Source organism: Ctenopharyngodon idella, chromosome 3 (genome assembly GCF_019924925.1).
Source record: "Ctenopharyngodon idella isolate HZGC_01 chromosome 3, HZGC01, whole genome shotgun sequence".
Lineage (NCBI taxonomy): Eukaryota > Metazoa > Chordata > Actinopteri > Cypriniformes > Xenocyprididae > Ctenopharyngodon > Ctenopharyngodon idella.
Genome location: NC_067222.1, coordinates 46,301,231 through 46,325,980, shown reverse-complemented (window position 1 = coordinate 46,325,980; position 24,750 = coordinate 46,301,231). Strand labels below are relative to the sequence as shown.

The 24,750-nt window shown below is 36.0% G+C and overlaps 2 protein-coding genes, 1 long non-coding RNA gene and 1 other non-coding gene across 8 annotated transcripts in view; 2 read left to right on the top strand and 2 right to left on the bottom strand.

The window, feature by feature from the left end:
- Window positions 1-922: 922 nt before the first annotated feature.
- Window positions 923-6,365, bottom strand: stk19 (serine/threonine kinase 19). Of its 4 annotated transcripts, none has more exons than XM_051887381.1 (6): window positions 6,026-6,365; window positions 2,098-2,246; window positions 1,598-1,833; window positions 1,422-1,519; window positions 1,193-1,340; window positions 923-1,107 (listed from the first exon to the last, which is right to left on the bottom strand). In XM_051887381.1, exons 1-6 carry the CDS (start codon window positions 6,114-6,116, stop codon window positions 1,053-1,055), a joined length of 777 nt encoding a protein of 258 aa, XP_051743341.1. In that variant the 5' UTR covers window positions 6,117-6,365; the 3' UTR covers window positions 923-1,052. The 4 variants fall into 4 exon arrangements, with proteins under 4 accessions (XP_051743341.1, XP_051743345.1, XP_051743342.1 ...); XM_051887385.1 differs by having other exon boundaries at window positions 2,101-2,246; XM_051887382.1 differs by having other exon boundaries at window positions 2,098-2,243.
- Window positions 2,259-8,158, top strand: LOC127508941 (uncharacterized). Its single transcript, XR_007929014.1, has 2 exons — window positions 2,259-5,186; window positions 6,361-8,158. It is a non-coding gene; the product is annotated as an uncharacterized LOC127508941 (long non-coding RNA).
- Window positions 7,992-8,157, top strand: LOC127510298 (U1 spliceosomal RNA). The gene has a single exon (XR_007929542.1). It is a non-coding gene; the product is annotated as a U1 spliceosomal RNA (small nuclear RNA).
- A 4,340-nt stretch (window positions 8,159-12,498) lies between the features above and the next one.
- Window positions 12,499-24,750, bottom strand: part of LOC127508831 (zinc-alpha-2-glycoprotein-like) — a 92,710-nt gene continuing 80,458 nt past the window's right edge. For both annotated transcript variants that reach the window (XM_051887219.1, XM_051887218.1), the window contains exons 2-7: window positions 24,066-24,341; window positions 23,671-23,961; window positions 23,300-23,584; window positions 19,359-19,478; window positions 15,793-15,846; window positions 12,499-15,705 (exon numbers count right to left, since the gene is read on the bottom strand). In XM_051887219.1, coding sequence (XP_051743179.1) covers window positions 15,827-15,846; window positions 19,359-19,478; window positions 23,300-23,584; window positions 23,671-23,961; window positions 24,066-24,341 — 992 coding nt within the window. In that variant the 3' untranslated portion in view covers window positions 12,499-15,705; window positions 15,793-15,826. The remainder of the gene's footprint in view (window positions 15,706-15,792; window positions 15,847-19,358; window positions 19,479-23,299; window positions 23,585-23,670; window positions 23,962-24,065; window positions 24,342-24,750) is intronic.

Here is a 24,750-nt window from a genome sequence, read left to right as displayed (position 1 = left end):
GTTGTGAAATCAAGCATTTCTCATTCTTCCTGTTTTTTTTTTTTTTAATTAGCTTATGTACTAGCATAGCATATATCTACCCAATTAGCCTGTTAGCATAGCTTATATTAGGTATGTTTTTTTACTTCCAATATAGTTCTCAATTACATGTTTCAAATCAATGATGTTTGTGTGTACTTGGCATGACAATTTATTAAAAATGTATAATAGTAATATTATATACTATACCACATTCCTATTATTGTGTAAAATTAATATTAAATTACTTTTACAGAACATTGCAACAATCCTTATATATATATATTTTTAGGCATGGTTGTGTTTCCAGTTTGTTTTATTTTGCAATACATAGGAGGAGGAGGAGGGGGGCTCGATTTCTCATGACACTGCCAGTGTCCCAATATGGCGCTGACATCTTACGCTGATTCTGGACCCGAGTCTGTGCAGTAGTGAGCATGAAGTTGAGCCGCGGTATCAAGGTCCCGCCCAAGGTCCCCCCCCCTAAAAACCACCTAAAATGACAGAAACTATCTTTGGAAAAAAAATTTATTTGAAGTGTAATTTGATTGTTTAGTTTGTCTCACATCCCATTAGATTACATTGAGAGGGTGAGGTCTATGACCTATACTGGGACCAACCACCTCGGGGCACTTGAAACATTTTGGCTTCACTTGTGCTGCACGTTTGATCTGGACATACTATATCTGCCATGTCATTATCATGTGACGCACCAGTGTGTCGCTTCACTGCCCTTTACAAATCCTCTCCTGTGGCCTCATGATATAGTGAAGTGTCCTATGCTTTTATCAGACATACTGCTGTATAGAAGGGAAGTGTGCGATTTTGGACACAGCCACAGTCTCACTAGTGACTGTCCTGTGCTGTGATGCTAAAGACAGAGAAAAAAAATATCCATTTGACACTGATTTCAACCTTTTATTAAATATACTGTGCACCATTAATTCTGCTGTTTGTAACCAAAATAATATGGCAATAAATACATTATACAGTTTATTCAATTCTGTACAATCTAAGGCAAGTGAGTGAAGCTGTTAGTTGATGTTTCCGTCCACGTATCGTAATAATGTCCCTGATGTTGTCTGTATGCTACAAACAGACACAAAACAATAATCTTTTAGACATCAGTCATCAGATTACAACTCAAAACTATTAATTTATACAGCGGTCTTACCATTCTACCAACTCTGCTCCAACTATATCATGAATGTGATACTTCATCTGGAATTTAACCTGTGAAGTTGTGCGGCGTTCCTCGAGTTCAGTCTTCAGGATTTCACCATATTTGGATTTCTTCACCATGCCAAGAACAGCTTTGCGCCCTGTTACAAAATTGTTATCAGGTATAATCCATTAGCAGTTGTTAAAGCACCGAACGTGAGTCTTGTGGTAAACACACCTACCCTTAATGAAGTACTTAATGAATTTGCCAGAGTTTGGGATTGAAAGCCACCAGCTGCCCGCGTCCCTCACAGTGAGGACGCCTGATTTCACCAGCTGCCTGCAAGCCGGAAAACATCTTTAGATAAAGTGCCCGAGACAATGAACAACACACCGGCATTTGTGTCCTTGCCCTTACGTGATCTCAGAGTCCGTAAAGAGGAACTCTTTCAGCATCTTTTCTTTGTTGAAACTCAAATCGGAGCAGCCGGTATTTAATTTAGCCAGGAATTTCTCCACAGTTCCCAGCGTTTCTCGACCGGCTTCCCCCTGCAGGACTGTGGCTCTGTAGTCTTCAGCGAACACCAAAGCGAAGGCCTCTGAGTCGAAACCCAGCTGGAACATCAACAGCTCGCCATTCGCCCTCAACTCACTCTGAGCAGAAAAAGATGAAACGCAGAGACACAAACACAGTTAAGCAACTAGCAGTTATCCAAGGGAAAATCTTACATTTCAGATTCAGATTTTCAGAATGGTTTAAGTAACTTAGTTATAACCAGTCTTTAAAGAAAATAGATAAGACTAGTCTAAGCAGTTTATGCAACTGGCCACAGAAGTTATGAATGTGCTAAAGTTATTATTAAATCACATTTCCGCCACTTTTTTTTTTTTACACAAGGTAGCACAAGCTGATCTTACCACCTGCTTGTCCACTGAGGTTTTGTCGCTGTGTAAACTGTACAGCTGGTGTTTTAAGGCCACTGGAGGGAGACTGTCATTGAAGAGTTTGCGTGAAAACAGTGTCATGAGGTGCTGCAAGCTGGAGCGGATATCAGCTGCTCCATCTGCTGAACAAACATCACACTGCATCTTTATTTCCCAGCTTGGATGAGATTCACTCATTTGTGGATGGAGGTCATTTAACTCTGGTGTAGTGACAAATTGGGTCTCCATTAGGACCCCAAACGATCCCATTGGTTCAAATTGCTTTTATTAGGTACTCTCTTTAGCGCCTGTTTACAATTCCTACAAAATCATGTTAGGATAAATGCTGTTTCAACTACATTATAATTAGGACTGGGACAATACATCAATTCTCGATTCGTGATTTGCGATACAATGAATCTGGATCGATCCTTGATGTTTTCTCTCTTGAATTGATTCTGAGCTTAGTTTTAACAGCAGATGGCACTCTCGGCGATCGTGTGTTCGGCTGAATCCCGTAAGTGGTTAAATACACTTGCTCAGAATGCTTTTATGACGCGAGATTAATGTAAACACAGCCTACTGCGAACACCCTTGTAATTCACTATAACATTTTCAAACTTAATGAATGATTATTTTAGGTTTAAGCAGGCTCGGATTAACACAGTGTAGTGCCCTAGGGTGACCACATTTGAAGTGCTGGCTATCCATTTTGAATTTAATATTATAAATTGGCAGGCTTGACTCTGACTGGGGGGAGGGGGCAAATACACTGTGACCTGACCCAATAGCAATTCTATATGCATATATTTTATATTCTCTCTGTATATATTGTATCATTAACTGTTCATTTTTTGTATCTGCATCTCTTCCAGCAAAATAATATATATACAAAACATGAAAAATATTTTAAAGGTCTAGTCATTATCTTAATCACTTGGTGCCCCCTATTGGCTGGTGCCCCAGGGCACTCGCCCAATCCCGTCTATGGATAATCCAGCCCTGGGTTTAAGTGGTGTGTTTAAAGGAACTGGAAGCATGCAGAGTACAGTTGTTTCTAAAGCACGTAGCGCCATCTGCTGATAAAAACTAAGCTCAGAATCGATTCGAGAGAGAATCGCTATACATCTGAAAATATCAGAATCGATCAAGATTCGTGTCAAGAATCGATGTATTGTCCCAGCCCTAATTATAATGACCATTTAAGTCTGTATTAGTTAGCTTATGTACTAGCATAGAGCATACTGATACCCAGTTAGCCTGATAGCTTAGTTTATACACATTTGCACTTACCTTACATGTATTCACAATCATCTTTAATATAATTGTTAAATTAAGTGTCAAATGTCCAAATATTTCAATTATAAATAAAACAAATTAATGACAAATTCAATTATTCACTTAATAAGAAATTATGATCACTTGGTTTTGTTATGCACTAAATAGTTTTATTACACAATACACATTATATAGTAAGCTATATGTGTATTTTAAATTAATATCATTTGTATAGGATGATCATAGACAGTTTGGGGAGACACGATTTTGAAGGAGGACCCGATTTGTCATGGCATCGGCAGAAATGCATTGTATACAACGGACTCCCGGTTTCATAGATAAGACTTAAATCCTGTCTCAGACTAAAATTTATGTTTTAACTGAAAGTAACTTGTACTGGCATATCTTAAAATATGTCAGTGTTATTGTTTTGTCTCAAGTTGCACACCAGTAATGTTTTTTCTCTAAGGCATGTTTTAAATACCTAGAATATCAAAATCAACTGCAGGAGGTAGATCCTTCTCCTATTTGGCACCTAAACTCTGGAACAATCTTCCTAGCATTGTTTGGGAAGCAGACACACTCTGTCAGTTTAAATCTAGACTAAAAACGCATTTCTTTAACCTGGCATACACATAACACATTATCAATTTATTTTTTCAAATCCGTTAAAGGATTATTAGGCTGCATAAATTAGGTCAGACGGAACCGGGAACACTTCCTATAACACCTGATGTACTCGTTACATCAGAAGAAGAATGGCATCTAATATTAGTCTTTCTGTTTATCCCGAGGTTTACCGTAGTCAACTGGATCCGGGCCGTATCCAGGTGAGATTGAGGACCTACGCCTTGACACGACCACAACGCACCCCTGAAGTGTCAGCAGAGATTGAGTCAACTAGATCATCCATTGTGAAGGCCTCATCGACACGACAGCCAGTGGCACAGTTCCTCAACAAACCGTTCATACCGGCGTGATGAATACGATCCTCAACTGGATTGAACTGGAATAAATACTTTTTTCTACTGACCCGGTCAGGCTAGTGGTGCACATTTTTACTTGCCCTGCCAAAATTTTGAGATGGTCCTCACTGCAGAACATGAGATCCAGGGAGCGGGGTTGGACCTAGATCCAACTCTTCCCACTTTACATATCCCTAAACCTACTCGTCTCCACCCCCTGGATCTCGTGTTCTGCAGTGAGGGACTACTGAAAATTTTCACTGGCCCCACAATAAAAAAAAAAAGAAGAAAGTAAAAGAAAAGAAAATGGGCCTATAAAATAAGCCTAGTTATTTTTTGTTGTTGTTTTTAATACATGTAACCTGAATAAATAAGGTTATGACACCAAAAGATTAACTAAATCAAATTACAAGTTGGCCTAATAGCACAAATAAATACAACAGAATAAACATAAATTAAATAAACTGTGCTTTTCAGGTTTTTTATGTAGGCTTAAACAGGAGATTTTCAGGTACAGAAATTGTGTATAACTATTAAACTTTATTTAAGTTAATCAGTCAAGAGCAGTTACAAGATGCATAAATAATGTTTTGGAATGTTGAAAATATAAAACGTTAAATACTGTTATTTGAAATTATTTATAAAATGAAAAGATACTTTAAATGTGAAATTACACCCGCCAGTAGGTGGCAGTAAGTCCCTGTTAATGAGCGAGTCATTGAGATTCAACCGATTCATTCAGGAAGTGTTGCTCAGAGACGCAAAACGATTCTGTGGACTTTGTTTGGAACTATTTTCGTTGGCGAAATAGAGCGAAACAAGCGATTTGGTGTCTAAAATGTAAGTCACTTAATATAACTGCTTGTTTATTAAACTGTAAGTTGCATAAAATCAATATCACATTAGTAATCATGCTTATATTTGGATAAACTGGCGCTCTTCGTGTAGGCTAATATTGGTTAACTATATTAAAATATATAAATATAAAAGACATACCGGGGCATTTTTTGCCCCTTATCTTGAATTCTGGGGTCATTCTAAATGCATTTTAATAGACGCAGTGAAGCTCTAAATATGCAAGCGCAGTAGTCTAACCTACTGCGTCACATAGTGTATGCGTGCACTCAATGGGTGTGTTTTTGTTTAATTTTTGTAAAGTGAGGGACACATTTGATAATGTCAGATAGTTAAATTAACAATTACGATATCATAGAGGATATATAACGCACACCCTACAGCACTGGCCCGATCGGGCAAGTGACAGTTCCGTCCCTAGCGTCCCTAAATGTCTCTAGCGTCGTTCACACTGGCCTTATTGTCGAGCCCTGCTATTGTGATGCATATCTGACTGAAATAAGAACAAATGTAGGGCGGGGTTTGATTTTGTCCGTGGGGAATTGATTGGATGGTTGTGGTTTACTATTGGTCGATGTCATGTGAGTGACAGGTTATCCATCACACTCAAATTTTCGCGATAACAGTTTGAGATTAAACAATGGCGGAGTGATACAGTGTACATAATCGAGTAATAACGTGAAATTGGTTGTATTCATATGTATATATGGAGCCAAACAGAAGTAATATTTTAAAGAGAACAGATATTAACTGAAACGTTACTTTATTTAATGTTAAGAGTGTATTTGTTCTGCATGAGGGTAAATGATCCTCACGATTCTTACCGTGAGTGTCTCCGGTAACAGCGTCAGCTGCGCATCTGCGTCTCTTCGTCAAGCAGAAGGTGTCTGCGATCAGCGCTCGCTTTCTGCTCATTTCTGACCGCTGGTTACAGAGAGCATGGATCGGTTTCTCCTCATATAGCTGGTGTGCTAGCTGAGAATATCGCAACACTGTTTATATATGTGACATTTCCCTGCTGTAGTGACCACAGATCGAAACACAAGTTTGTTCTCAAAAATACATTTTAAGAAATTTTAAGTGACTCTTGAGTTTACATGATAGTTCAGTTCATCAAGCACAACAGCTGACTGTGACTCTTCTTCTTCGTTGATCTTAGGATGGATGAATCGAGCGCGCTGCTGCCCTCTGGTGGACTGTATGATTGTTCCAAGTGTGAGCCGATCAACCTAAACACTGCTTCATGAAGCTTCGAAACCTTTACGAATCTTTTGTTTCGAATCAGTGGTTCGGAGCGTGTTTCAAACTGCCAAAGTCACGTGGTTTCATGCTACACCACTAGGGGGCGATCTCTGTGAATTTTCTTTTTTATTAAACAGTACAAAACATCAGAGCATTAAATCAATACAGATACATGTAATACACAAAACAGAAAAATACACAAACACACATAAGTTGCCAGGGTAATAAAACAACAACAATGCAATATATGTAAACCTTAAGCGGACAAAATGGATGAATAAAGAGAAACAGTTTTCATAGCTTTGGGATTAATAGAGTATTGGATAGTTTAGATATACTTGTCTAGATCAACTCTGAATAGAGAAAAGAGAGGTTTAGAGCCAGTAAATTTTTGTTTATGTATGTGAAAACACAGGAAAACAAATTAACACATAGGAAACACAAATTAATTATGTAATATTTCCCTATATTCTCTTTAGAGTAGTGGAACAATCCAAAGAAAACATCTTTAAAACAGAAAGAAAAGTCACTTTTAAAATATGATTGGATAAACATTAACACATCTGACCAAAATTTCTCTGTATGGGTACATTGCCAAAACAAGTGAATGAAATCTTCCTCAGCAGAGAATCATGCAAATTCACTAAGATTGGTGAATCATTGAACAAGTGTCTGTCTATTACCTGAGTGTTAAGTGTCTAAAAGTGTCTATTACCTGATCTCTGATGAGTTTTACACATTTGTAGACGTCTTAATGAAATATTTGTATAAATAAAAGGAATAATAGTAGTTAATAGTCTCTGTTTAGCTGACCCATCCATAGAATAAACAAAACAAGCCCTGAAAAGTTGCTAAAAGAATACATATTATACTACATATTATACAGACACTTAATATTTAATGGTATTAGATGATTAGTTAATTGCATTTGATAGATTATACTTTCAATAAAACATTTGCAATGGATTTGTAAAAGCTGTTTTTATGCATGTTTGGCATGTGTTTTTGTTGCATTTACAAGGTTTTGACCAGCAGGGGTCAACAAGCGTGCGGTGTTTCGAACGCTCCGAAACAATGAATCATTTTGCGAAGCAATTGGTTCAATTGATTCGGAGCTTTGAAAAGCTTCGTTTCTCCCATCTAGCGTCATCGTTTCTTTTTTATAATAACGACGAAAAACAATATCTTTCAAATATTTTACCCAAATAAGTGAATCGTCTAACCTTTTATTTCGACTTGGGTTTCAATAATCAATTATTGAGTTCTTAAAATATGATTTTGAACATCTGTTCTTCCATTGGTTGGTGGACACTTGTATTGCATCACGGGAAACTGTTCGCTACAAAATAAAGCGACACATTTGTTTGATGTTAGTTTTATGTTATCGTTATCGTAAGCTCGACTGGCAGCGGAACTTTAAAAGAAACAAGTGTAAACAGGAATCTTAGTCTAGATGTCGTTGCCTCATACGGAGTGATAACGTTGACCTCACCGTCACCGAGACTCGTGTTTCCTGAAGTGACCCCCTTTATGGTTTATGTACAACTCATACTTACCTGGCAGGGGCGACACCGTGATCATGAAGGTGGTTTACCCAAGGCGAGGCTCGGCCATTGCACTATAGGCTGTTGCTGACCTTTGCGAATTCCCCAAATGTGGGAATCTCGACTGCATAATTTATGGTAGTGGGGGACTGCGTTCGCGCTCTCCCCTGATTTCATGGTTAAAAAAACAGAGAAAAAATTATGAATGTGTATGATAGATATAAATGAAGGTGAGTGTATTGCTTATATTACGGTATGCACCTCAATTGTTATCGACCCTACCGCCATGTAATATCTACAGTGTCTGTAGACCATCTGATTGGCCGAGAGTCTACAGTAACTGTAGACTACCAGAGGCCAGAGACGCTGGGCTGTGTCTAATTTAGCCTTCTGATTGGCCGAGAGACTACAGTCACCTTAGACTGACTCAGAGCCATAGAGAGAGACTGGTGTTTGTGATGTCAAAAACTACCTTGTAACCAATCATATCAGTGTGCTGGCGGGCTTCAGCATGTCATTAACTGTGACCGCTCTGAAGCAGGAGAGTCTCAAAAGAATATCCCAGTATATTTTTCTGTTGATATAAAAAATGGGGTAGATTTGGCAATATAACGTGGTGTTTGATGTATATAACAATGTTATAATGAACTATATGCCTTTCTCCACTGACATTAAGGTGTTCAAAACATTTCTAAGGATACTGATTGTTAGAAGGCAGCTGTCTGACTCGCGAATGGGAACATGGTTTGTGTAACATTAGCAATACATTATTAGCTGTTTGATAACATAGTCAAGCAAAAGGCTAATCATATTAATTACCGTCATGTGTCTGGCGTTGTAAAAAGCTATACCATTGTGCAGCGTTTACCTCAGTAAGTTGAGTAAAAGTTGACAGAGTGGATCTCTTGAGCTTGTGCGAGTGAGTGGAGGCTGGGCTAATTAACATATTCATAGACCCACGTATAATAAATGAGGCAAAGGTGTAGAGTTACATTCTAGCTATTTTAAGGCATGAACAATTTTTTTTTTCACATTTTGGTGATCAAAGATGAGTTTTAAGGGATACAATTATTGACTACAGGGGGATTTTAAATCATCATTTTAAAAAAATAATCTCTCTATGTATTTATAGAAGTATATTGTTGTTATCACTGTGTAGTCTATTATCTTTTCATCTTTGCAAAGTTTCAATGCTAATTTTGCGATTTGATGCATGTAATTGCAGTTTGTTTGACAAGCACAGAGATGAACTCTCTAACAAACTTGGAAAGGGGAACATACAAAATCACTGGATAAAAGACTATCTGGCAGAGTATGCAGAGGGCTTTCCACAACTATCAGTTGTCGTGGAGGCCAACATCCATCAATGTGTTTATGGACCGAAAGGGTTTGAGAACCATGTGGGATATCAATGGCCGATATTCTGTCCAGAAGGCCAGGCCAGATGATTTTAGTTTGAGTCAGAGGGATTCGATCCAGAAGGCATACAGCTCTGTCAGCTGGTGGCTAAATACACCTGTGACCCGTATCACCATTCTTCAGATGAAAAGATTTAGGAAGTTTATTTATGCAAGAAGAATCAAGCAAGTTGTCTCAATCACAAACCGCATTAACACAACATTAACTCTGTGTTTTCAAATTATTACCATTTCAACACATTTTCATGATAAAAAAAAATATCAGAATGTTATGACATATTTGTTACATAAGATGTCAAGCTCTTCCATCAATGACCCCTTATGGCTGGATGACACTCACTTATTAGAGGTGATCAAATCTGAATCCACAGCTTCCACAGTCTCATCCACACAATTATCAAAGAAGATTGAATTTGAGATTTTCCTTAGTTGTCAGTTATAATCATCAAAATTAAAAGAAATAAACATTTGAAATATATCAGTCTGTGTGTAATGAATGAATATAATATACAAATTTCACTTTTTGAATGGAATTAGTGAAATAAATCAACTTTTTGATGATATTCTAATTATATGACCAGCACCTGTATATTATAGTATATGTTGTCTGTGCTATATATGTTTTGTGATTTTGATCAGTTTTATTTTTTTCAGGACAAGACTATTACAATCTAGAACAGGATCTACATCCTCCAGATTTGTATAATTCCTAATATGTGCATCATTTTTGTCACCTGTGTTGAGCATCACCTCAGCATCACCCGTCTGCCTCCTGGAGATGTGATGCCAGCGGTGCCAGCTGCTACTGCTGCTCACTAATCTTCATCAGCAACTGAAACAAAGAAACTACTGTTTATACACACAGTTTTTGCACTGTAATAATATCCATTTCACATATATTAAAATGTAGATTTATTGAAATGACAAATTTATTCAAGTCTGCATACTTGCAGACTGGTGTGCAAGCAGCCTTGCCATATCCTAAATGTAGTTTTGACTTTTTTGTCAAATAATAGTTTATCAGTTGCTGTGCTTTCACATTTCAAAATAAAAAGTTTATCAAAATTTAGTATAAGCATTGTAAATGCAGTAATACAGTATATATACATACCAAAAGCAGAGTCCTCTCCTCTCACGTCCTTCCCACTGTGCCGCTGGCCGAGGCAATCATCGCTTTAGTTTCGATTTCAAAGATCTTTTATCAATGCCATCGATGCTTTTCCCTTTCTAGATGTGATTCTCGAAATCAAAACAGTCCATAAACTATAAATCCACACGAAAACTCGCAAAAACTTCAGTCAAAGCAGCTCGTGCACGCCAACCGGAACTAATCTGAGAGATCAGCCTCCTGACCTTGAAGTGTCAAATTTCTTGGTTTCTGAATGGACAGTGATGGCTTGACATGTCCCCGCAAACACTGAGTTTAGGGCATGATTTATATACCATCGACATGTCCTCAGAAAACATTAGCATGCTTTGATCGATGGTGTGGAGATCCCGTGTTTCTAGGCTCGAGAGAGCATTTCCTGTTCTGCACATCCACGACAAAACAGTTGATTATACAGCTTTCAGTTGATTGAAAGCTCACAAAAATGTGAAAATGGTCTCGTTTGAAAGAAAATATCCTAAGCTAAAAGATGATACAGAGTTTGTGGCTGACTGAAGCAGCCCTTATCAAAAGTGCGGGGGTCGATTTGTTTTTTCAAAACTGTCCCCCGTGCCAACGCCGCACCTGCAAGCAGTGATAGCCAACGGATGGGCCTGGTGGACATAGGCCTGCCACCTATGATGAACAGGCCCCACCCAGTTATTATACAAATTTTATTTATTAAAGTATTGTTGTTTCATTGATTTTAATATAATTATAAACATGATTATACCATCTTAAATCCTAAACTAAATAAAATGTGTTTTTGGATGATGCTTGATAAGTTTGATTGACATTTGTGTTTGGTAATTAGCGGTTATCCTGTCTCAGCCATTTCGTGCCTGTGAGTTATACCCATCCTGACCCATCGTGACCCATCCTGTTGTACTTGGCAGTTATGCGTTAGCAAAGTCCCTTTAAGACAAGTCATTTCACTCGGCGGCCATCTTTGAAACGCCTCTCAGGCATGCAAGTGCAACTCCTATCTCTTTGAATGGGAAAACATCAAATTCTCCAAAGCTGTTTGCCAAGCTTTCGATTAAATTTCATATTTGTAATCACCAGTCAAATCTAACAACTATCTCATAATTTTTTTTCCAAACACTCGAATTATGACCAAAAAAAAAAAAAAAAGTATTTTTTTAGGCTGGATCAAGGAATCTATGGATCTAATGCGCATGCGCAGACCTAAATGCGCGTCTCCTGTGCCTCATTTCGGAGGCTCACATCTGACTGTTTCTATAGAAACCGGTGCTTCTAACGGCCGCTGCAGTGATGCGATGACTTTACCAGTCGGCGATTGGCTCTTATTTAGAAGGCGGGAATTATTCCGCCATATTGCGCGTTGCACTTTCTCCCATTCAAAACAATACGAGTGATACATCTTGTATTATTCTGTAGTCTTCAGTGTTAGCCAGCAGCAATGTTTAAACAAAATTCTATAATAAATTACTTTTAAAAAACTTGTATTCACCCGGGAGATACCCCTCCGTCAGCAGTGGCATGCAGTGGTGTTCTGAAATGAGGAGGAAACAATGTTCTCACAGTTTATTTATTTTTTAATTTTTTTTATAAATCAAATGTAAATTCATGCCGTTACTCTTAACATTGTCACATCAAAGTACCGCGAGAGCGATTCAAAAGCATAAGGAGTCCTATGTATGCTCTCCAATCGCTTCGCGGTACTTTGATGTCATGCGCCGATCGGTCTGCGCAGCACGGATGCATCTCGACCAAGCCTATTGACTCATTTCTGTTGACTGCAAGCTGATGTGATTTGTGTCAATTTTCTTGTAGTCTCTATGAATACGGCACAGGTGAACCACTGGCAGTTGGAGTGTGTGAATCCTCTTGTGTTTGTGCCAACTTGTCTAACTTGACTTAAGCATCTAACTGCCCAGAGATGTAAGCTTATCAGGGGTGAAACAGGTGACAAATGTGTGAACTTGGGTTTAAAAAAATTTTTTTTAATATCAGTTTAATATAATATTATACAGAAAACAAACAAACAAACAAAAAAAAACATTTGAACAAACTTAAAACTGAGCTCAAAAATACTAGAAGCTGTTAGAAAGATTTTTGAAACAACTTTTAAAATATTGCTTTTTAATATGGCCTTGTTTTATAAATTAATTTGTTACCTACAAATTGTTAAATTTTAAAATTTGTAGGTAACAATCATCTGTCATTTAGTCAGTTGCACTAACTCAATACATGACATGATCAATTGTGCTTTATTGCATAGTGAATAAAAAGCTACAAATACATAAGGAAAAATAAAGCTTTTCTATAATCAAAAAATTCAAATCTTCAAATAAACAATTGTTAGGCAAACAAAGTGGTTTACCAGAATAACACTGTAACATCACTTTTCATCAGGGTTAATTTGACGAATTATTCGTCAACGACATTTTTTCACAAACGAAAACGAGATGATGACTAAATAAAAATAAAAACGCTGATTCATAACGCTCCGAAGCTTCCTGAAGCAGTGTTTTGAAATCGGCCATCACTATATAAGTCATTATTTTGTTTTTTTGGCGCACCAAAAATATTCTCGTCGCTTTATAATATTAATATTGAACCACTGTACTCACATGAACTGATTTAAATATGTTTTTAGTACATTAATGGATCTTGAGAGAGGAAATGTCATTGCTGGCTATGGAGGCCTAACTGAGCCATTAGATTTCAACAAAAATATCTTAATTTGTGTTCCAAAGATGAACAAAGGTCTTACGGGTGTGGAACGGCGTGAGGGTGAGTAATAATTGACATTATTTTCATTTTTGTGTGAACTAACCCTTTAAGGTGCATGTCCGGCGTGGAGCAGAGCGAGCATTTTCAATTCATTCATATGGATGTTGAGGTTCACTCTCGCGAGCCTGAAGATGCTCAACGTCCATAGGAATGAACTGAATACGCTCGTTCCGTGCCAGTGGACAAGCACTGTAAGAAACAACCGTATTGTGCTTGTTTCCATTTCCTCTCATACACACACCACTTGAAACTTCTATAAAATAATCTTTTTAATACAGTTCGAAATTAATATAAACACAGTCAGTTAGATGTCTTAAAGGATTAAACAGACAGGACAAAAACATCTTATATTTCAAAAGAGATCTATGCATTATTGTGAATGCAGCTTATTCTTCCGCTGTCGTATGATAACATCAGTAATAATCAAACAACCGTAAAGCTGAGAAAGAGAAAAATCCCTCACAGCTTTTGAATGGAAAACGTTCAGATACTCTTAAATACTGAAAGCACTCTTTGTTTATTGCTTGTAATGTTTCGTTGACCGGCTAGACCATATGCGACCTGCCGACCGGATATGATGTATTCTAAATCAAAACTATATATAACTATATGTTAAAACTATTTTAACGTTATTCTGTAAACACTATAGGTGCGTCACTATTCTATGGCGTTTTTAAGTACAAATAGTGCGAGTAGTGCGTTCACACAGAAAATTCCAAAAAGAAAAAGTACACTTTAAATACCCGGATGAAACACTAAATTAACGGAAAAAACGAAGTGTGAAATGTTGGACACTTCATGCACTCAACGATCGCAGCTTTAATTACGTAGTGGAGGGGGAGGGGGGATCAGACTCCGTTGTTAAATGACAAAATAACCTTATACAATTCTCGCACTACATGGATGAGTACATAGTGCATAAGTACATAGTGTATAAGTGCATAGTGTATAGTGTGTCATTTGGGACGCAACTTATTTCTGTAAAATGCCGATTCCGATTCTGGAGCCGTCTTTCCACTGCACATGACATTCGCATCCGATCGTCGCATTTCGCCCCCTAGCGGCAGTTGAACGGAACTTTGAAATTGGTCGTGAAGCAACCGTTACCTCGGCTTATTCACCATGGTAAACAGAATGATTTTAAAAGATTCCCACCCCTAATAGGACTGCTGAAGTGTAATGTGCTGATCAAACTGCGTGAAAAAGCTGTGCTGTTGCGCGCTCTGCAGGCTCACCCAGCAGCACTTCAGACTGCTTCGCAATTAATGAATAACGCACATTTATACCAATCGATTGCTTATAAACTAACATTGATGAATTATGACAATGTTTACTACACAATGTTTATGTGGTAATATGTTTTAGACGGTTGTAAGAATGCATATTTTATCTCCCTCATGAGTAGCCTGCTACTCATGTTAACTACTACTCTTATTCTGAAATGTCTGCAGGCTACAGCAGGCTGCAGACATTTCAGAATAAGAGTCACGGTGTATTTCGGGATGGCTTATAATTATTATTTTCTCCTGGTCATTATTATTATTATGTTTAGCTACACAAACTGTATTTAATTTATTTTCTATTTAATTCATAGGCTTTCCTTCCTGTGACAGAAGATACAGTAGTTTACTAAAAACATTATTCGACACATCATCAATATATTTTACAAGTATAAGGGTTATTATAGTTAACTAAACCTAAAACCATAAAAAAAACTTCATTACTTGAAATAAACGATATATAACTGATATAAAAATAAATAAATATATATAAAAATGTAAACTTATTTTCTTTCATCTATTTTCCAAGCTTTAGCTTAACCTGATGTATTAAATGAACTAAAATTTAAATAATAATAATAAAAAAAACTATATAGACATTTAAAAGCAAAAGCAAAGGAACTTTTAACTAAAATCTTATGATATTTAGTCGACTAAAATTAGACTAAAACTAAAACAATTTCCGATGACTAAAATATAAGTAAAATTAAAATGGCATTTTAGTCAAAAGACTATGACTAAAACTAAATCAAAATTTGCTGTCAAAATGAACACTGATTTTCAAAGCATAAGCACAACACTTGTTTGGACATATTTATACTTTGACCTAAAACATCATGAAGCTCAAACCCTAAAGCAATTGCTAGCGATAGGTTCAGTTCATGTCAAGGGAAATGCTTGGACTGATGAAATGTATACCTTGAATGCAATGTAAGTTGCATTAGATATAAGCATTTGCCAAATGCAACAATGTAATAAAACTCCTTCAATATCTGTTGAAAACTACGCACATAGTTGGTCTGATTACAAAAAAAAAAAAAAGAAAAAAAAAAAGAGACAAAAACAAGTGAGCATAGATGTGAGATCCTTATCCTCGAATATTTTTCCTGTTTTCTGTGGCACAAAAAGAAACTGTAATAAATATCACAAAAAAAGTCACTATAAGATTAAAAAACGTGAGCATAATTCTGGCATACATACACAAAGTTATTACGGCTTGGGACAGTGTTTTCCATTAGACAGCTCCGTTGGCTCCTGTAATAAGAGGGAAATTGTTACCTATGAGAACAATTTGCTTGCAATTTGTGACAACATTTTGAGCAAATCTTGATGTAGGCCAAAATATAAAAGATAAGAGTGTAGTCTCAAACTACTTATAGGTTTGTGACTGTATATTAATATTTTACAATTAACCTTTAATATAAATATACTGCATAATCAATCAGATTTACATACTTTATGACCCAAAATGCGTATAGTCGTTGTACTAAGCATCTTTTTTGAGTATCTCTGTTAAAACTCACCAAACTACAGCAAGAAAACATTGTTTTCTGCAACACATTTGTGCAGTGTTGCCACAAATGAACCACTGCTGTGTCATCAGAATGTAATAATTGCATGTAATTATTATATATTATGTAATGTAATTATATTAATGTAATAATATAAGCTTCTCAAAACAAATTTTATTATATTTTGTAATCATTGATAAGTGAAATAATGTTGACAATAATAATTTTCTGTCAACATAATAAAGTTGTGAGCACAAAATATTTTTTTAAATGACATTAAAAGGAATGTTTTTTTGTTTTTTTTAGGAAGGTCTAACAGTAATATTGAGGTAAGAAATACTAACGAAATGTAATAAGCAATCAAATGTAAAATAATACTGGATGCTCTACACTGAATAAATTAAATACAGATTAATCCTTACAATTAAAGGATTAGTTCACTTCAGAATTCAAATTTCCTGATAATTTGCTCACCCCCGTGTAATCCAAGATGCTTATGTCTTTCTTTCTTCAGTCGAAAAGAAATGAAGGTTTTTTTAAGGAAAACATTCTAGGATTTTTCTTCATATAGTGGACTTCAACAGGTACCAACGGGTTGAAGGTTCAAATGTCAGTTTCAATGCAGCTTCAAAGGGCTCTACATGATCCCAGCCGAGGAATAAGGGTCTTATCTAGTGAAACGATCTGCCTTTTTGTAAAAAATAAAATAGATAAAAATTCTTTACTTTTTAACCACAAATGTTCATCTTGCACTGCTCTGTGATGCACCACGCATTACGTAATCATGTTGGAAAGGTCATGCTTGACGTAGGCGAAAGTACTGAGCAAGTGTTTACAAAGCGAAGGTGCAAAGACTAAGTCAAATGGCCTTTACAAAAAAAGGTAAAACAACGATAGCAGACAATTTTGAAGTTGGAGGAGAAAATGAGATGCAGTTTTTGACCCTATCGCGGTACTTCTGCCTACGTCACACGTGACTTTTCCAACGTGATTACATAATGTGTGGCGCATCGCAGAGCAGTGCAAGATGAGCATTTGTGGTTAAAAAGTATATAAACTTTTATTTTTTTAGGAAATGGCCAATCGTTTCACTAGATAAGATCATGTAGAGTGATTTGAAGCTGCACTGAAATTGCAATTAATTTTGGACCTTCAACACATTGGTAGCCGTTAAAGTCCAGTCTATGGAGAAAAATCCTGGAATGTTTTCCTCAAAAATCATAATTTCTTTTCGACTGAAGAAAGAAAGACATGAACATCTTGGATGGTCCAGAAGGGTTATGAGATCGGCCTTTATAGAGACCGCTGATCAAACTAGCCAATCGTCAGAGCTCCCCTAGTTCATGCAATATTTTTTGTTAAAAATGCATCAATGTTTGTTATGCCTTTAAAAGAATACTATTGTTTTGGTATAGAAACTATTACAATATGACAATGTTTTTGGGGAGTTCATAATGTAATAAATTTCCACAGTTTAAAAATCTTCATTAATTTAAGCTCCAGTAACTAAAAATTATTCCATTACAAGACTAAAATTATTACATTACAAATATTTTATTATATTAAGAATGTAATATTTATTACATTATGTGCCATTTTTACACGTGGCTGTTTTTACATTATGAGTTGCTACACAACACTTAAAGCACATTACTTTAGAAAACATCAGCAGATTTTTAAACAGTCATTCGTCAGACTGGAGAATTTTTTTGCGGTGATGTGACCAAAAATATTTAATCAAAATTTAAGACAATTTAATACTTTTAAGGCCTTTTATTAGGAAAACTTTATTTAAGACGTTTTAAGAGTTTTAAGGACCCGCGGTAGGGGTGGGCGATATGGCAAAAATATCATATCACGATTTTTTTCAGGAAAATCACTATTCACAATTTTATCACGATTCTTCATTTTGGTTTTACTATTTTGCAAGTGACTGAGTATTACAGCCAAACTAATTTCCCTATTTTAAAAACAAAGCCTTACATAATAACAAAATATAAAATAAAAAAGAATGGCAGACATTTAGGCCAAAGTGGCGAGATAAAAAAAACTTTGTCATTATTTTATCTTTGTTATTAAAAAAATAAGAAAAAGATAGGCTACACATTATACAAATTAAATCAACAGTGCTTTATTTTTTTCAGCTAGAGTAGGTGTATTTAACAGTAGCATTCAAGTAGAAATTAAATGAACAAATATAAAAATAAAAAACTAGACTTAACTGTATAAATTATACATTGATTCTTAATAAAGCTAATGTATTAAAGTTCTCAGTCAAGAGCAGTGGGTGATTTTCTCTTTGTGTTTTGTTTTATTAGAGATAGTTAACCCAAAAAATCGTAATTATATAAATTATATAGTAAATACACAATGATATAGTCATAATTTACTCTCTCATGTTGTTTTAAACCCTAATGAGTTTCTTTCTTCTCTTGAAAATAAAAGTTATTTTGAAGAATGTGGGTAACCAGACTGGTCCACAGTGACTCCTACCATGGAAGTCAATGGGGACCAGCAACTACCCACATTTTTTTTTTGTTCTGCACAAGAAATAACTTAATACAGGTTTGAAACAACATTACAGCGAGTAAATAATGACAGATTTATTTTTTTTATTCTTGGGTGAACTATCCCTTTAAGGACAAGCGACAGCATGGTTAATATTAGGCTGCTAGGTCACTTTAAAGACCTGCCCGTATCTCTCATATACAGCCACACATCCAATTTTCAGATGCTTCTTTAGATGCACTTTTTAGATGCTTCTTAATAACATTGCTGCATCATAATCAGTCTAACAGTGTTCTAATCATGTTTTCATAGACAGGTTTTAATGTCATATTTTTATTTTTAACATTCATTTTCCTAACAATCTTCAGATATTTTCATTATCTCCATGACGGCCATGCTCCGCCCCCCGCACACGCCCCAACCCCCCGCCCCATGATCGAAATGAAAAATTGCCATAAATGGCCATCCCTAGTCCAGACCGCATAAAAAAATGAGTTAGCCTATAGTTTTTAAAAGAGGCTCCTTGTTTGCAGCTTAACCACGTTATTATAAATTTCAATGGACAATTTCAAGATTTTGGACATACTGCCCACCCCAAAGTGAAACAATAGTTTTTTTTCTCTCTCTCTCACACTCTCTCGCTGAAGCAGTTCTGTCAATGTTGACAGTTAAAGCAACATTGCAACTAACCTTTATTTAAGAATTAAAAAGATTGTGCCCAGAATCTGTATTTGTCGTAATACTCACCATGTCTTTTAGTCTCGTAAAGGTAAATGAAGACCACTACAAGTACAGCTACAAGTACAACTCCAATCACAATTTCAGTAACCATAAAAGAGCCTTCATTACAGTCTTTGCATTTTCCATCTGCAAAAAAAAAAAAAAAACATTGATTGGACAATGGCATGTAAAGTATAAATGTCTGCTACATTTAGAAAAACTGAAATACAATTCCATTGTTAAGCCTTTAACAATGTCATTTTAAATTAATTTTGAGGGGTCATAAAACACTAAACTACATTTTCTGATATTTTCAAAAGTGTCTTAAATTCGTTCACTCATAGAAAACTGTTTAATTTTAACCCCCCTTTAATGGACCTTGGAGTGGTAGATCAAAAATATCTTAATTTCTGTTTCTGGAGATGAACAAAGGTCTTACGGATGTGGAATGACACGATGGAGAGTAATAAATGACAGAATTTTCATTTTTACGTGAACTTACATTTTAAGAGCTCCAACCCATATTCAGTGTGCAAATTGAACAAAGAAAAAAATGTGTGTATTGACTTGTACCTGAACTTTAAAGGGATACAAGTCAATGCACAGACAATGCACAGAATATCACTCTCTTAGTTGTGATATAGTGTCTCAGTCTACATTACACTACTTAATAATAGTTATAATTATTCATGACAGTAATAGTCATATCTTATAAAACAAATGCACTGAAAAATAAATGAAACTTTCATAATTAGTTTTGTCCTAATTTCTATAATTGAAAGAGATGAACACGTGAGCTTTCATTTTGATGTAAACTGCAGTCGAGCTTTTATTTTCACTTTACAAATGCATCTCATTACAAATCTAGTGAAAATGCTGACTGTAATCGTCAACTATGCAAATGTGAAAATAATGTGTAACTACTGCCCGCTAGATTTCCAAAAACATGCTAAACTCAGCACATGCAGAGATGGAGTTCATTGCATTCATTCACTGTGAACTGAGACCCGAAGCTGATCGCATGAGCAAAGTGCTCACTTCTTTTTGTGCAGTGCAAACAGACAATCTTTAGCGATTTGGTAAGGACACAAAGCCTTATCATGCTTTCGCTTTATGAATCGAATCAGTGGTTTGGAGCACCAAAGTCATGTGATTTCAGCAGTTTAGCAGTTTGATATGCGATCCATATCACTAATTTGAAACAAGATTCATAAAGCTCAGAAGCTTCATGAAGCAGTGTTTTGAAATTATCCATCACTAGATATTAGGGCTGGGTATTGACAATTTCCACGATTCGATTTGATTTGATTTCTATTCGATTCGACTCAATATTGATTATTTTGGATGTAGTATATCAGTTACAATAGGCTACATGGCAAATTTTCTAGAGGAAAAAAATCTCAACTAATACTGTAAACTACACATGAGAGTCAGTGGTACTACTATAATAATATTGAAGGTTAAATTAACTTATTTATATACGAACACTTAAATTACACTCAATTACGTTTTTTTAAATAATAAATAAAGTTTAGAATTACATAATCATATTTCTACTCCAATTCGTTTTTTTTTTTAATTATAAACATTTAAATCATGGCTGTCAAACTGATTTATTCAAACATGCATTAAATATTGAAGAAAATTATAATGAATAAGCCTATGTAATGGTGCATAGCTATATTTATCAGAATGCTGACTTTCTACAGTACTCTTTTCTAGCTGACTAATGAGTTTATGATCACTGAATATGTTTTTCTGAGGTAAATGTGACGTTACGTGACATTGTTTACAAGCTGTTTTATTGACGTCTTTCCGAGGTTGAAACTGATTGAGCTATTACACGAGACGTGATACGGATTTCGGTAAGTTGTACTGTATCTTTTATCATACCTTCAGATGTATAGTCATGTTTATTTCACGCTGTAACTGGTATTAAAGCGGAGAGGATGTTCATATGCGCTCCGTGCTGCCGCTTCTCTTTAACTGAGGTTATAAAGCGATCTGTCACATTAAACAGCGCCAAAACGGTATTTATTTTTTGAATCTCATAATAAGATGGACGTCATTTGAAATCTGAGACTTTGCTTCATATCAAAAGTAACAAAGCACAAAAATTATTGCGATTTATTGAATGGGAGGTGCGCTATATGTTCTGTTCATTCATCAACTGAACACAGACTAGACTAATCGATTCTTAGGATTTAAGAATCGATATCAGTTCGTAAAAATAAGAATCGATTAAAATCGAGAAATCGATGTTTACCCAGCCCAACTAGATATTGTTAAAAAGTCGGGGGGTTTTTTGGTGCACAAAAAGTATAGGCTACTCGTCTCTTTATAATATTAAGGTAGAACCACTGTACTCACATGAACTGCTTTAAATTTTAGTAGCTTTATGGATCTTGAGAGGTTCAGTGACATGACTGGCAATGGAGGCCTCACTGAGCCATCGCATTTCATCAAAAATATCTTAATTTGTGTTCCGAAGATGAACGAAGGTCTTACAGGTGTGGAACGACATAAGGGTGAGTAATTAATGACATAATTTTCATTTTTTTGTGAACTAACCCTTTAAAGACCTTTTATGTTATTATGAGAAGTTTAAAGGTGCCATAGAATGTCCATTTCACAAGATGTAATATAAGTCTAAGGTGTCCCCAGAATGTGTCTGAAGTTTCAGCTCAAAATACCCCATAGATTTTTTTAAATGCTCGTGCTCCCCACCCCCAAGCTCGCGACTCCATTAAACATTGCATAAATATTACAGAAGTTATTCACACAGCTTATATAACTCTCAAAATGGATCTTTACAAACTGTTCGTGATGCAGCATATCAGATCACGTAAGTATGGTATTTATTTTTGTGGATGTTTGCTAAAATTCGATTCTGAATGAGTTTGATAGTGTGCTGCACGGCTAACGTGGCTAAAGCTACACACTCTTGCGTTTATGAATTATACAGACTACAAGCATTTTCGGGTTAAAAATGAAAACAACGACATGGCTCTGGTCTCTGTGAATACAGTAAGAAACAATGGTAACTTTAACCAAATTTAACAATACATTAGCAACATGCTAACGAAACATTTAGAAAGACTATTTACCAATATCACTAATTATATCATGATATCATGGATCATGATCAGTTATTATGGATCTATCTGCTATTTTTGCTATTGTCCTTGCTTGCTTGCTTTACAATACCTGCAGAACGTCTGATGATCCAGACGTTAATACTGCCTTGCCTTGAACATGGGCTGGTATATGCAAATTTGGCGGGCATACATATTAATGATCCTGACTGTTACGTCACAGTCGGTGATATGTTGAGATCTCGCCTGTTTTTCAGTGGTGTTTTCACGCTCGAGATTTACATATGAAGGAGGAAACAATGGTGTTTGAGGCTCACGGTATGTCATTTCCATTTATTATTCAACTATGCCAAGGTAAATTCAATTTTCAATTCTATGGCACTTTTAAATATATTTTCAGGCCACCACAGTCTAGTTAATGGAGAGCACTGAAATGTATTTCTGGTCAATGTTGATACTGTGGCACGCCACCACAAATAAATCAATGTATGGTAAACACTGGTGTCACTGTCACAGGTTGTGACTTTTGTCACATTATGGTGTACTGATGACTCCAGTATCTCATAATTATTCTATAGATAGTGTGTGCTATCCTATGAGAGACACATTCATGGACCGCAAGTATTTGTTTTTGCTTTGTAAGAGTTTCTGCTTGGCCTAATTTCTCTTCCATAGACCCGTAGCTCTCAGTAAACTCGTGTCACGATAATCACAAACACAGAGATGTACCTATAATCTCACCAAGCTAATTGCTCTCTAAAAAAACTTACAGATCATGCTTTTAAGTTGTTTCAAGTAGGCATTGCTACCCTTGATTCCTCAGAGGAAACACCCCTGCTTTAATGATTGAATAAATGCTTTTGCTTTGCCTACCCCATTTCTCGATGATTGGTTCTTTGAGAGTACTGTGGAACACAAAACAGTCATATTCAGCTTCTTCATCCTTCTTGATGTCCACACTTTTCCTCAGCTGGAAGGTTCCATCATTGTTTGGTCTGACTCCTGTGGATTCAACCTCATCATCAGGCATGGATGTGCGATATTTTCTTAAGTTCAACATGACGTCTTTGGGGTAGAAGCCAGTGGCCAGACAGGTGAATTTCAGCTTAGTTTTGTCTTTGGTAGACTTTTTCGCAAACACACGAACATCTGGAGGAGCTGAGGACACAGTAATCAGTTTATCAGTTACTTCCATTTGACAGCTGCAGATAATCAACAAATACAAATACTGTACTTTTACTCACAGCTCTTTTTGAGTTCCTCGTCTCCATATTCTCTGAATTTGTTGAGCCAGTCTACACACTCTTTCTCCAGGTAGCCCTTGGTGTACTGGTTTAGGATGGGCACATTATCCCATTTCCTCTTGGTTGGAAGAGCTGCATCAACAGGGGCAACCCACTGAGACTCCTTATCATCAAAAGACAGAAAGTTATCTCCATCATAGCTGTACTCATCAATGCCTTTGGAAAAATTCAGTTTATTTCCCTCATTTCTCTCAACTTCACAACCATGTCTCCACTGAAGTACATGAACATCTGAAAAGGACAGAAAACAAATGAAAAAAATGTTTGTGAGATGTTAATAACAATATAAGATAATTACATGTATATGCATTTTAAAATGTATCACTGTTCCTCACCTGAATCATTTTTTTGTCTCATGCGGTCCATCAGAATGTGGACGTTCACATTAAACCACTGTTCTTTGCTCTTTCTTGACTGGGTGCCTTTTTCCCAGTAATCCTCCTGCATTTTCTCTTTCATCCACTGCTGTGTGGGAATCTTTCTCTTATCCTTGCTATTATAATAGTCAATCTGTCTGTCATCTAGCAGACCCATAGCAGTGAATTCATGGATGCCCGGCAGATCAAGAGGTTTGGACAAGGCCGTGTAAATATAATACAGGGAGTGTTTTTCTGCAATACAAAATAATACAATAGGCTATGTATAAAATAAGTGTATTTAATAAAAGGGGTAGTGCAGATCAAATATGAGGTGGGTGAGGTTAAAAATTTCTCAATTCATTTCAGTTACAGAAAGAACAGACTAAATCTATTGTTATATAAAACAGAGGAACATTTTTAGTGAAAATCCCCAAAAAGCAATTCTAACGGGATCTGATATTGATTTACTACTTTCAGGGTATTCTGTCAGAATATATATCCATTAGGATTTCATTCTTTTGATAATCCAGCTAATCTTGGTAACGTTATATCAATCTTATGATCAGTAGGCCGCTGCCATACTGATCAACGTCAAATTTGTGTATGGTAACGTTAAGCTTTTTTATTTAACAAAACCATAGGCTATATATTTACTTATATA